The following is a 12,536-nucleotide window of genomic DNA, read 5'->3' as shown; positions in this document are numbered from 1 at the left end:
CTGGACCATATCAGATATACAGTTGACATGTATTACATTTTGGAGTTTGCATCCAAATATTACACTTCATATACATCACAGAAGACTGAAGTTTAACAAAACCGTTTGACATAGAAACACCGGATTTTTGGTGAAAAAAAAGTGTATTAATTATGAAATTATGAAATATATGAATAACATTCCACCCATGAGGCCACTAGAGGGCAGTTTGGTCATTCGACTGCAGTAAAGGGCCTACTCTCTAGTATAGTTATTGACTTTCCACTCAAGGGTAGCTTCCCTACACAACATAATCAAATCAAATCACAAAATAATTTCAAACAACATGGGCAGGACTGGACTCGTCAGTTTCAGGGCTTATTCAGGAATGTCAGGAACTGTGTAGACGCAAGGTTCTGTCTTAAAGAGAGAACAGGAGTGGTCAGTGGTGAGGAACGGTGTAGACACAAGGCTCTGTCTTAAAGAGAGAACAGGAGTGGTCAGTGGTGAGGAACGGTGAGAGCAGTGAGAGTTGAGCTGTCAGAGAGAGAGCAGTGAGAGTTGAGCTGCCAGAGAGAGAGCAGTGAGAGTTGAGCTGCCAGAGAGAGAGCAGTGAGAGTTGAGCTGCCAGAGAGAGAGAGCAGTGAGAGTTGAGCTGCCAGAGAGAGAGAGCAGTGAGAGTTGAGCTGCCAGAGAGAGAGAGCAGTGAGAGTTGAGCTGCCAGAGAGAGAGCAGTGAGAGTTGAGCTGCCAGAGAGAGAGAGCAGTGAGAGTTGAGCTGCCAGAGAGGGAGCAGTGAGAGTTGAGCTGCCAGAGAGAGAGAGAGCAGTGAGAGTTGAGCTGCCAGAGAGAGAGCAGTGAGAGTTGAGCTGCTAGAGAGAGAGCAGTGAGAGTTGAGCTGCCAGAGAGAGAGCAGTGAGAGTTGAGCTGCCAGAGAGAGAGCAGTGAGAGTTGAGCTGCCAGAGAGAGAGCAGTGAGAGTTGAGCTGCCAGAGAGAGAGCAGTGAGAGTTGAGCTGCCAGGGACAGAGCAGTGAGAGTTGAGCTGCCAGAGAGAGCAGTGAGAGTTGAGAGACAGAGCACCAGATAGAACCTTCTGCCGGTGTGTGTGTCTTGATAAAGAAGGTCATCAGTGGACAAGAGAGGGGGCACGTCTCAAAATGGACCTCTGCCAGGGGCGAGAGGAGGGGAGCGCTAGGTATTAGACCACTACCCTTCATACTGTCTTGTCACTCCAGTAGATCTCTTCTACTCGTGGTGGTACAGAAGAGACCCACCCTGGACCCAGCAAAGGAAAAACAGGTTGGTCAGAGGGCCACATCCTGATTGGACGCTGTCTTATCTCTGGTTTATGATTGGCTCAGACCCCAGACCAGGCAGTAAATTAGTCCTACTGACAAACACAGCAATTGAGGACAGCCATAAATAATATAATCATTCAACAATAACTACAATAAAATGATATACGCACTCTTTGATCTCTCTCTCCCTCTACCTGAGCTGATCAAAGTGGGAAGGGAAAAAGGAGAGAGAGACAAAGTGCAGATCCGTATCTGCATGTCAGAACCACTGGCTCAGCTCATTCTCTACCTCAGCCAGTCTCTGCTGGGTGCAGATCTGTCTCTGCATGTCAGAACCACCGGCTCAGCTCATTCTCTACCTCAGCCAGTCTCCGCTGGGTGCACATCTGTCTCTCTGAGCAGACACTTCCTGTCACACTTCTACTTATACACCAGCGACTGATGAAGACATCAGCTTATACTGAATGATGTGCAATTCGTCTTTTTGATGCAAGACAGGGAGCATCCCTTCAATGTACCTTGTCTGTTATTCCTTTCTTAAGAGTGCTGGGAAACTATCAGTTATACATCTGATCTGTTATAACAGATGTTCTCACTACGTGATTTGACAGCGAACGAGAGAGCCATCTGTAACAGACAGGTGCTTTGATGATAGGATCTTGTCTTTCATTATATAGGGCTAACTTTGATGTCAAAGAGAAAAGAACCCTTTTTGGTTCTATATGGAACACTTTTTCATGGTTCTTTACAGAACCTTTATGGAGAATGGTTCTATAAATAACCGTTTTCAATCTCATAGGTTCTTTGTAGAACAATACAGGGTTTTCAATTCTGGTTTAACAGCCATATTATATACAAATTCCATCGGTTTTCTTACTATGTTTATTGACAAATTCAATTCAATTCAAATTCAATTCAAAAGAACCATTGAAGGACTCAAAGGGTTCTTTGGGGAAGTATGGTTCCACATAGAACCATCACCCTTACCAAAGAACCATTAAGGAACCCACATTCTTTTGTGTGTAGGCCTACGTTCTTTGGTCTTACTTTCTCATTAAAACAACTACCTCTTACAAAAAATAATTTTTTAAATTTCCATTATTTTCAGTCAGACTGTCATAGTACACAGGGAACTCTCCGGAGTGTTAAATCAACATTGAAAGTGTTGTCTGTGTGGAACCATAAAGACACCATAACAGTGCTAAATGTTTGAGAAGCCTACGCATAAAGAAATGTGGGTTCCTCAAGGGTTCTTTGGTAAGGGTCGTGGTTCTATGTGGAACCATACTGACCCCAAAAAACCCTTTGAGCACTTGAAAAGTTATTTGCAGTGTTAATGATGTATATTTGTTTACACTGGACATGTTTGTGAGCAGGCATAGGGACCTAGAATACCAGAAAATTAAATGCTCAGGATCGCATCAGATTAACTCCACAATTGTCTCATTAGAAGAATCAGAAGCTGGATTTATCTGTGAATATGTAAGCTATATATCGTACTTGCACAATAAACATTTGACATGGGCCACCTACAACTGCTTTCAAAGAGGGACACACACGGGATCGCGCTTTGTTTTCTGTCTCTTGCGGACGCGCGGCCCGAAATGAACCTCCTTCATAGAACTGTACCCGCCTCTTCCGCGTGCATCCCGGTCCCGGAGGCGTCCAAGCCTTGGTGGTCAGCGCAGACTTAAAGTGAACGGGCGCGCACTTCCAACGGCCATTCAGTCGGAAGAGGGGACACAGTGAAGGTGTGCTGCTGTGCCGTTTAGTCATCCCTCCCTCTGACCGGTTAATAGATAGATAGATACCCCCGTCGCTGTTGTTTTACCCCCCCCCGTTAAACGGTTAGATCGATCATGTACCGGTACTTCGGGGAGCTGTTATCCCGCGGGGCGGGCAGTGCCCTGGCCTCGGGCTGCGTGGAATCTGCTCTCCCAGCATCGGCCGCTCTGATGCGGGTCCGACAGTATAGTGAACAGCCCGATGACCCCAACTTCTTTCGCATGGTGGAGGGTTTCTTCGACCGCGGAGCCGCCATCGTTCAGGACAAGCTTGTGGAGGACCTGAAGAGCAGGGAGACCCCCGAGCAGAAGATGAAACGAGTGAAGGGGATTCTCCGCATCATCAAGCCCTGCAACCACGTCCTCAGCGTCTCTTTCCCCATCAAGAGGGACAACGGAGAGTGGGAGGTAGTGGAGGGCTACCGCGCCCAGCACAGCCAGCACAGGACGCCCTGCAAGGGGGGTAAGATACTGCCACGCGCCGCTTCCTGCTTCTCAACTGTCCTTCGGGTGGTTGTGCGGTTGCGAAATTAACTATCTAGCTAGGTAGCTCATTTGGCGATCACATTACTCAGCTGTGAGAGAACAGCTGCACTGACTCTGTTTAGCTACCGTTAGCTAGTTACTGTATAGATAGCTAGCTGCATCTCCTAGCTGCATCATCAGTAGGGTGTTAGAGGACAAAATGAAACTGTGGTTCTGGTGTTATATGTTGCTTTCCAAATTATAGAGCGCCTTGTCAGGAACACAGCACGCTTTATTTCATGAGGATAAGATTTACCATTGCTGAGATATCTTATTTTCAAGAGTTCAGAAAAGGTCGCGAACAGGTAGGTCAGTGTAACTATAATCTGTTGTCAATAAGGCACTAAATCACCTGTCCGGATTCCAACATTCGACACCAGATTTGATTTGCCACATGCGCCGAATTCAACAGGTGTAAACCTTACAGTGAAATGCTTACTTACTTTTGCCCAATAACTCAGAATATCTCAAGATAGGATGGTCATATTGTTTTGACATTTTCAAGGTTCACAGAGATGACTCAAATAAAATAAAAACATTACATTAAAATGCTGTATTATGCAAATGAACCATTTAATATGCAAATTAGGCATAATACATAATTTCAGTACTTTAAGCCCAATAATGTAAAGTAGGACTGAGAGTCTATAACAGTTTATGAAATGTGTATAAAACTTTTATATTGCTTTATGCGAATTAGTTACTTAATATGCTAATTCGTCTGTACAGCAGGCGTCACGCTCAGTCACTCTCCTTCTTGGTGAAATAGCCCTTACAAAGCCTGGAGGTGTGTTGGGTTATTGTCCTGTTGAAAACAAATGATAGTCCCACTAAGCGCAAACCAGATGGGATGGCGTATTGCTGTGGTAGCCATGCAGGTTTAGGTTTGCCTTAAATTCTAAATAAATCACTGACAGTGTCACCAGCAATATACCATCACACTCCTCCTCCATGCTTCACGGTGGGAACCACACATGCAGAGATCATCCGTTCACCTACTTTGCATCTTACAAAGACTCATCATACTAAAGGACCGATTTCCACTGGTCTAATGTCCATTGCTCGTGTTTCTTGGCCAAGCAAGTCTCTTCTTCTTATTGGTGTCCTTTTAGTAGTTGTTTTCTTTGCAGCAATGAAGGCCTGGTTCACGCGGTCTCTGAACAGTTGGTGTTGAGATGTCTGTTACTTGACTTCCGTGAAGCTTTTATTTGGGCTGCAATCTGAGGTGCAGTTACCTCTAATGAACTTATCCTCCTCAGCAGAGGTAACTCTGGGTCTTCCTTTCCTGTGGCGGTCCTCATAAGAGCCAGTTTCGTCATAGAGCTTGATGGTTTTTGAGACTGCACTTGAAGAAACTTTCAAAGTTCTTGACATTTTCCGTATTGACTGACCTTCATGTCTTAAAGTAATGATGGACTGTCGTTTCCCTTTGCTTATTTGAGCTGTTCTTGCCATAATATGGACTTTGTCTTTACCAAATAGCACTATCTTCTGTATATCACCCCTTCCTTGTCACAACACAACTGATTGGCTCAAATGCATTAAGGAAAGAAATTCCACAAATGAACTTTTGATAAGGCACACCTGTTAATTTCAATGCATTCCAGGTGACTACCTCATGAAGCTGGTTGAGAGAATGCCAAGATTGTGAAAAGCTGTCATCAAGGCAAAGGGTGGCTACTTTGAAGAATCCCAAATATAAAATATATTTTGATTTGTTTAAAATGTTTTTGGTTACTACATGATTCCATATGTGTTATTTCATAGTTTTGATGTCTTCACAAGTCTTCTACAATGTAGAAAATAGTAAAAATAAAGAAAACCACACACATAGTTATGGGCTTAGAAAAAAGAAGACACCTGTACCATGTCAGATATAGAGTTGACATGTATTACATTTGGAGTTTGCATACCAATATTACACTTTATCACAGAAGACGGAAATATAACAAAACCGTTTGACATAGAAACATTTTCGTCAGTTTAAAAAAAAAAGTTTATGACTGGTTTAATAAAATATAAATAACATTCGACCCATGAGGCCAAAGAGGTTACTTTTGGTAATTAACTACATGAAAGGGCTACGTCTGAACTGCAAGACAGAAGGCTACTAGTCTAATAACATGGCTTACTTCTGAGGTTGGCTTACTTCTGAGGTTGGCTTACTTCTGAGGTTGGCTTACTTCTGAGGTTGGCTTACTTCTGAGGTTGGCTTACTTCTGAGGTTGGCTTACTTCTGAGGTTGGCTTAGGTTGGCTTACTTCTGAGGTTGGCTTACTTCTGAGGTTGGCTTACTTCTGAGGTTGGCTTACTTCTGAGGTTGGCTTACTTCTGAGGTTGGCTTACTTCTGAGGTTGGCTTACTTCTGAGGTTGGCTTACTTCTGAGGTTGGCTTACTTCTGAGGTTGGCTTACTTCTGAGGTTGGCTTACTTCTGAGGTTGGCTTACTTCTGAGGTTGGCTTACTTCTGAGGTTGGCTTACTTCTGAGGTTGGCTTACTTCTGAGGTTGGCTTACTTCTGAGGTTGGCTTACTTCTGAGGTTGGCTTACTTCTGAGGTTGGCTTACTTCTGAGGTTGGCTTACTTCTGAGGTTGGCTTACTTCTGAGGTTGGCTTACTTCTGAGGTTGGCTTACTTGAGGTTGGCTTACTTCTGAGGTTGGCTTACTTCTGAGGTTGGCTTACTTCTGAGGTTGGCTTACTTCTGAGGTTGGCTTACTTCTGAGGTTGGCTTACTTCTGAGGTTGGCTTACTTCTGAGGTTGGCTTACTTCTGAGGTTGGCTTACTTCTGAGGTTGGCTTACTTCTGAGGTTGGCTTACTTCTGAGGTTGGCTTACTTCTGAGGTTGGCTTACTTCTGAGGTTGGCTTACTTCTGAGGTTGGCTTACTTCTGAGGTTGGCTTACTTCTGAGGTTGGCTTACTTCTGAGGTTGGCTTACTTCTGAGGTTGGCTTACTTCTGAGGTTGGCTTACTTCTGAGGTTGGCTTACTTCTGAGGTTGGCTTACATTGGAATGTTATTTTTGTTGTTGATGAGTTGCTCTGGTGATGGGAGGGTGAACGGCACTGGTTCTAGCAATTGATTAGCCTAGATTAGCCTAGATTAGCCTAGGCTCAGATCAGACAGTCAGTGAGCTGCCTGCCAGCTGCACAAGAAGGTGGATGGGACACATTTTCAATGAACTGGTATTTAGCTATGTTTTTAATGAATGTAGGGCTATAGCCACTGAATTTGTATAGCTTTTAGTTGAGAGAATAAAATGACGTCAGCCACTCCCACACAACTAGCAAGCTAGTACTCGTCATGGAAATGGGGGTGGCACATGGTGAATATGGATCGATCCATGACAACCCATACATCATAACCGTAACTACGAAGCTCTATGTGGTAACCTGCTATGTGATGTTCATGTCGCTGAGACCATCTGAATGACAGTTTTACCTCATTTTTCAGCAACGATGTCTGCTGACCCTGAACACCTTCAGGGTGACACACAACCCCGCTATGCTAGTAGCATAACCCCCAGTCAGCTTTTTAAAACTCTTCAGATATTGACTGAATTATGTCACATAAAACATTTTACTGGCACGAACAAATAATGAATGGAATACAGGGATTTTGATTGGAATTCAGGTAATTATTGTAAAACGTACACAACAAAACCAATTCTTAGAATGCACTCATACGTGCTGAATTTGCATAAATACACTTGGTGTATTTTTATCTATTAATAAATGAACATAAATGGTGCAACAGGGCTGTGACCACCAGAAACCGGTTCTACCTGCACTAGCCTTATTAATTACTGTTGTTGTCACGTTCTGTTGCATGGTTCAACAAGTGTGTCAATATCAGGATACCCTCAGATAAAAAAAATCAACAGGCTTTACAATGTTTAAGAGATCAGACATATCTATAATCTGACTGTTCCTTTTTGGGAAGTTACTTTCATTTCATTTCAAGTTTGTGTTGAACTTTTTAAAATTCCAACAAAAAGGAATGCCCATCCAAAATAAAGTGATCTTTCTTGTGATGTGTCGAGACGATGCGTTTAAATCCCCGACGAAGCTTTAACGTTCTTATAACTGCAATGGAAAGACAATGTGTTCCATTGAGCTCGTTTCAGCCATTACCGGGGTGTGTTTCACAGGCCATTACAAACATTTACGCGGCCGTAACGTTAATGGGGGGGAAACAACAGGCACAAGCAAGAGTATAAAAGGGTCGCAGCACTTAAAGGAAAGCAATCAAGCCAGCGATATTTAAGAGAAGTGGATTTACACCCCTCGAACACAGGAAATAGATAGATCCTCAGGTGGGTGGGGCATGCACGGTTGCTAAGGTAACTGCCAAACTTAAAGAAACACTTGAGTAAATGAGTAGATTCCACACAGGTGTGGGTCCTGAGTTAATTGTCTGTGTGTCTGGAGGAGGGTTTAGAGGGTGGGGTGGGGCCGCAGGGTGTGTCTGTTTTAGGAGGGGAGCTATGTGGTTCAAGGTTCAAGTCAAAGTTCAAGACTTGTTCAGCTCTGCATTGTGGGTGATTTGTGGGGTGAGGATCAGGATGTGACATATTTCCAGTGAGGGGGAGTGAGAGAGGAGGGAACAGTTGTTTGACGAGTGGAGTAGGGGAAGGGGTGGTAATGTACCCAAGCGTTCCTATTCGTCAGCATTTTGACAGGAGGCGGGAGGAGTGTTCACTAAGCGTAACTTTATTTGGCTCATCCAGTGAGTTTTCTCTTGTTTAACCAACTGGTCTTAAAGTGCAAAGTCTCACCACCTACCCATTGTGCTGAATCAGGTGCATGTTCTGACAGACTGACGGAGAGTATGAACACTGGAGGGGACATTGGTTGTGTGTTAATGTACATAGCCCCGCTATTGTTATTTTACTGCTGCTTTTTAATTATTTGATGTTCTTATCTCTTACTTTTTTGTTGGTATTTTCTTAACTGCATTGTTGGTTAAGGGCTTGTAAGTAAGCATTTCACTGTAACCTGTTGTATTCGGCACATGTGACACAACATTTGAGTAGACTTTCTGATTGGTGTGGCCTATAGGTGTTTAATTATGGCAAACGCATCATCATCGGGAGGTCAGAGGTCGTCACACGCCACCAGAGCAGATGCTTCCTTCAAACCCGTTTTAGAGAAGTGATCAAATCCCTCTTTTCACTTTCTGCAGCTTAGTCACACACTTTCCATTCCCCTCTTCTCTGACTACAGCTACACTTCTCATGGTTTCCATTCCCCTCTTCTCTGACTACATCTACACTTCTCATGGTTTCCATTCCCCTCTCTGACTACAGCTACTCTTCTCATGGTTTCCATTCCCCTCCCCTCTTCTCTGACTACAGCTACACTTCTCATGGTTTCCATTCCCCTCCCCTCTTCTCTGACTACAGCTACACTTCTCATGGTTTCCATTTCCCTCTTCTCTGTCTACACTACACTTCTCATGGTTTCCATTCCCCTCTTCTCTGACTACACTACACTTCTCATGGTTTCCATTCCCCTCTTCTCTGACTACACTACACTTCTCATGGTTTCCATTCCCCTCTTCTCTGACTACACTACACTTCTCATGGTTTCCATTCCCCTCTTCTCTGACTACACTACACTTCTCATGGTTTCCATTCCCTCTTCTCTGACTACAGCTACACTTCTCATGGTTTCCATTCCCCTCTTCTCTGACTACACTACATTTCTCATGGTTTCCATTCCCCTCCTCTCTGACTACAGCTACACTTCTCATGGTTTCCATTCCCCTCCTCTCTGACTACAGCTACACTTCTCATGGTTTCCATTCCCCTCTTCTCTGACTACAGCTACACTTCTCATGGTTTCCATTCCCCTCTTCTCTGACTACACTTCTCATGGTTTCCATTCCCCTCCTCTCTGACTACAGCTACACTTCTCATGGTTTCCATTCCCCTCCTCTCTGACTACACTACACTTCTCATGGTTTCCATTCCCCTCTTCTCTGACTACAGCTACACTTCTCATGGTTTCCATTCCCCTCCTCTCTGACTACAGCTACACTTCTCATGGTTTCCATTCCCCTCCTCTCTGACTACAGCTACACTTCTCATGGTTTCCATTCCCCTCCTCTCTGACTACAGCTACACTTCTCATGGTTTCCATTCCCCTCTTCTCTGACTACAGCTACACTTCTCATGGTTTCCATTCCCCTCTTCTCTGACTACAGCTACACTTCTCATGGTTTCCATTCCCTCTTCTCTGACTACAGCTACACTTCTCATGGTTTCCATTCCCCTCTTCTCTGACTACAGCTACACTTCTCATGGTTTCCATTCCCCTCTTCTCTGACTACACTACACTTCTCATGGTTTCCATTCCCCTCCTCTCTGACTACATCTACACTTCTCATGGTTTCCATTCCCCTCTTCTCTGACTACATCTACACTTCTCATGGTTTCCATTCCCCTCTCTGACTACAGCTACTCTTCTCATGGTTTCCATTCCCCTCTCTGACTACAGCTACACTTCTCATGGTTTCCATTCCCCTCCTCTCTGACTACAGCTACACTTCTCATGGTTTCCATTCCCCTCTTCTCTGACTACAGCTACTACAGTTAGCTCAGTGGAAAACACAGTTACTTGGGACACAGACGACGGTTAGGCTAGATGGGGTAAAGGCTGTTAGTCGGTGTACTAGTGGGGTAGAGACTAGAGGGTAAAGGCTGTTAGTCAGTGTACTAGTGGGGTAGAGACTAGAGGGTAAAGGCTGTTACCGTCTGTGCACTAGTGAGGTAGAGACTAGAGGGTAAAGGCTGTTACTGTCTGTACTAGTGAGGTAGAGACTAGAGGGTAAAGGCTGTTAGTCAGTGTACTAGTGAGGTAGAGACTAGAGGGTAAAGGCTGTTACTGTCTGTACTAGTGGGGTAGAGACTAGGGGTAATGGGCTGATACTGTCTGTGTAGACAAAGTACAAAGGCTGTTGCTGATATGACAGACAGACAGTCAGTCAGACCCACACTGCTCTATATAGAAATCCTGGTTCTGCTACAATACTGCAGAACCTCACATTCTCTAGCTGGACCACTGCAGAACTGTGTTTGTGCAGGCGTGACTCAGTGTTAGGGAGTGTCAGGAAGTGGCTCACTCTCAAAGAATGTTTAGTCTGCTAAAGGTCCAACATGTCCTTCTCCTTTCCAAGCAGAAGAGGAAGCCCGCGGCTTTTATTTCCACTGTGACTAACAACCCACTGCGGGCTCCCTTCCACATCAATGGACAGCTCTGTGGGCTCTTGGGCGGTCGGGTTTGCCTGTGTGGTTGTACAGTATGTTTGTTCGTGGGTATCTGTTTTCATACATTTTTCATGTATATACACAGCTTACACTCGTATGTGTATGTGTATATATGTGTGTGTGTGTGTATATGTGTGTGTGTGTGTATATGTGTGTATGTGTGTGTGTGTGTGTATGTGTGTGTGTGTGTGTGTGTGTGTTTCCTAGCCAACCCAGAGACTCATTCCATTGGAATGTTTCTCAACATGTTTTAGCTGCGGTAGTAGGGGATGGGAGAGGAGGAGAATCAAAGGGGGAGGGCTTAATGGTTGAAAGGTTACGGGTATAAAGAACATTCTTGTTCAGTGAATTGAATTAGCCTTCAGATGTAGGATCTTAATTTGATCACTCGGTTGCAGGAGAATGTCCATGTGAATTATAATCCACATAATAATTCACATTCCCTTGTTGCTGCTGTATCAAAAGTGAAGTGGCCCTACCTGAAGGTCCTACATCTGTCTCAGTCAGTGCTGTGTCTATATGTGTCTATAGTGTAGTTCAATGGTGGGTCCACGTTGTTAAGGTCATGCCTTCCAGCAGCTCTAGCTTAATATGGGTGACTTGTAGACTGCCTGGTCTCTAAAGGTCATGTTATGGAGGCGTTGCTAATGTGTGTCCTCCTGAACACCATCCTGCTAACACAGCAGGGGGCCAGTGGCTAGCTAGTGTTGGGGCTGTTTTCTGGACTGGGTCTCGGGACATGCCGTGGCGCTTTGAGATGATGTCACTCACACATGCACACCCTCTCTCTGTCCTCTATAGTGCGCTGGGCTGGCTGCAGTCTCCTGTCTGTGGTCGGTGCCACTGGCTCTCGGTAGTCGTCTGTCACAGTGACACTGTCCAATATAGGTCAGCCCAAGTCAGCACTCACACTCTGTCTCCCTGTGCTGCTGGTGTAGAGGAGGCACAGTGTAACCCCAGGTAGTGTCCCTGTGCTGCTGGTGTAGAGGAGGCACAGTGTAACCCCAGGTAGTGTCCCTGTGCTGCTGGTGTAGAGGAGGCACAGTGTAACCCCAGGTAGTGTCCCTGTGCTGCTGGTGTAGAGGAGGCACAGTGTAACCCCAGGTAGTGTCCCTGTGCTGCTGGTGTAGAGGAGGCACAGTGTAACCCCAGGTAGTGTCCCTGTGCTGCTGGTGTAGAGGAGGCACAGTGTAACCCCAGGTAGTGTCCCTGTGCTGCTGGTGTAGAGGAGGCACAGTGTAACCCCAGGTAGTGTCCCTGTGCTGCTGGTGTAGAGGAGGCACAGTGTAACCCCAGGTAGTGTCCCTGTGCTGCTGGTGTAGAGGAGACAGTGTAACCCCAGGTAGTGTCCCTGTGCTGCTGGTGTAGAGGAGACACAGTTTAACCCCAGGTAGTGTCCCTGTGCTGGACACAGTAGAATCAAAGCCAGCCTTCCTGTCAACTTTAGAGTGTGTGTGGTATTGTTGGGCTCCGTGTGTTGACTCCCTTTGTGTCTGTCTGTGTGCAGGGATCCGTTACAGTGAAGAGGTGTCTGTTGATGAGGTGAAGGCTCTGGCCTCTCTGATGACATACAAGTGTGCCGTGGTCGGTAAGTCTCTCTCCTCTCCTCTCCTCTCCTCTCCTCTCCTCTCCTCTCCTCTCCTCTCCTCTCCTCTCCTCTCCTCTCCTCTCCTCTCCTCT

At 45.3% G+C, this 12,536-nt stretch overlaps 1 protein-coding gene across 1 annotated transcript in view; it reads left to right on the top strand.

The window, feature by feature from the left end:
* Positions 1-2,936: 2,936 nt before the first annotated feature.
* LOC112244630 (glutamate dehydrogenase, mitochondrial) overlaps positions 2,937-12,536 on the top strand; it is a 32,333-nt gene continuing 22,733 nt past the window's right edge. Inside the window, exons 1-2 of the mRNA XM_042305532.1 lie at positions 2,937-3,524; positions 12,364-12,444. Coding sequence (XP_042161466.1) covers positions 3,137-3,524; positions 12,364-12,444 — 469 coding nt within the window. The 5' untranslated portion in view covers positions 2,937-3,136. The remainder of the gene's footprint in view (positions 3,525-12,363; positions 12,445-12,536) is intronic.

This window comes from Oncorhynchus tshawytscha, linkage group LG24 (assembly GCF_018296145.1).
Source record: "Oncorhynchus tshawytscha isolate Ot180627B linkage group LG24, Otsh_v2.0, whole genome shotgun sequence".
Classification (NCBI taxonomy): Eukaryota; Metazoa; Chordata; class Actinopteri; order Salmoniformes; family Salmonidae; genus Oncorhynchus; species Oncorhynchus tshawytscha.
Note: the sequence above shows the minus strand (reverse complement) of the source record. Positions and strands in the feature narration are given on the sequence as shown.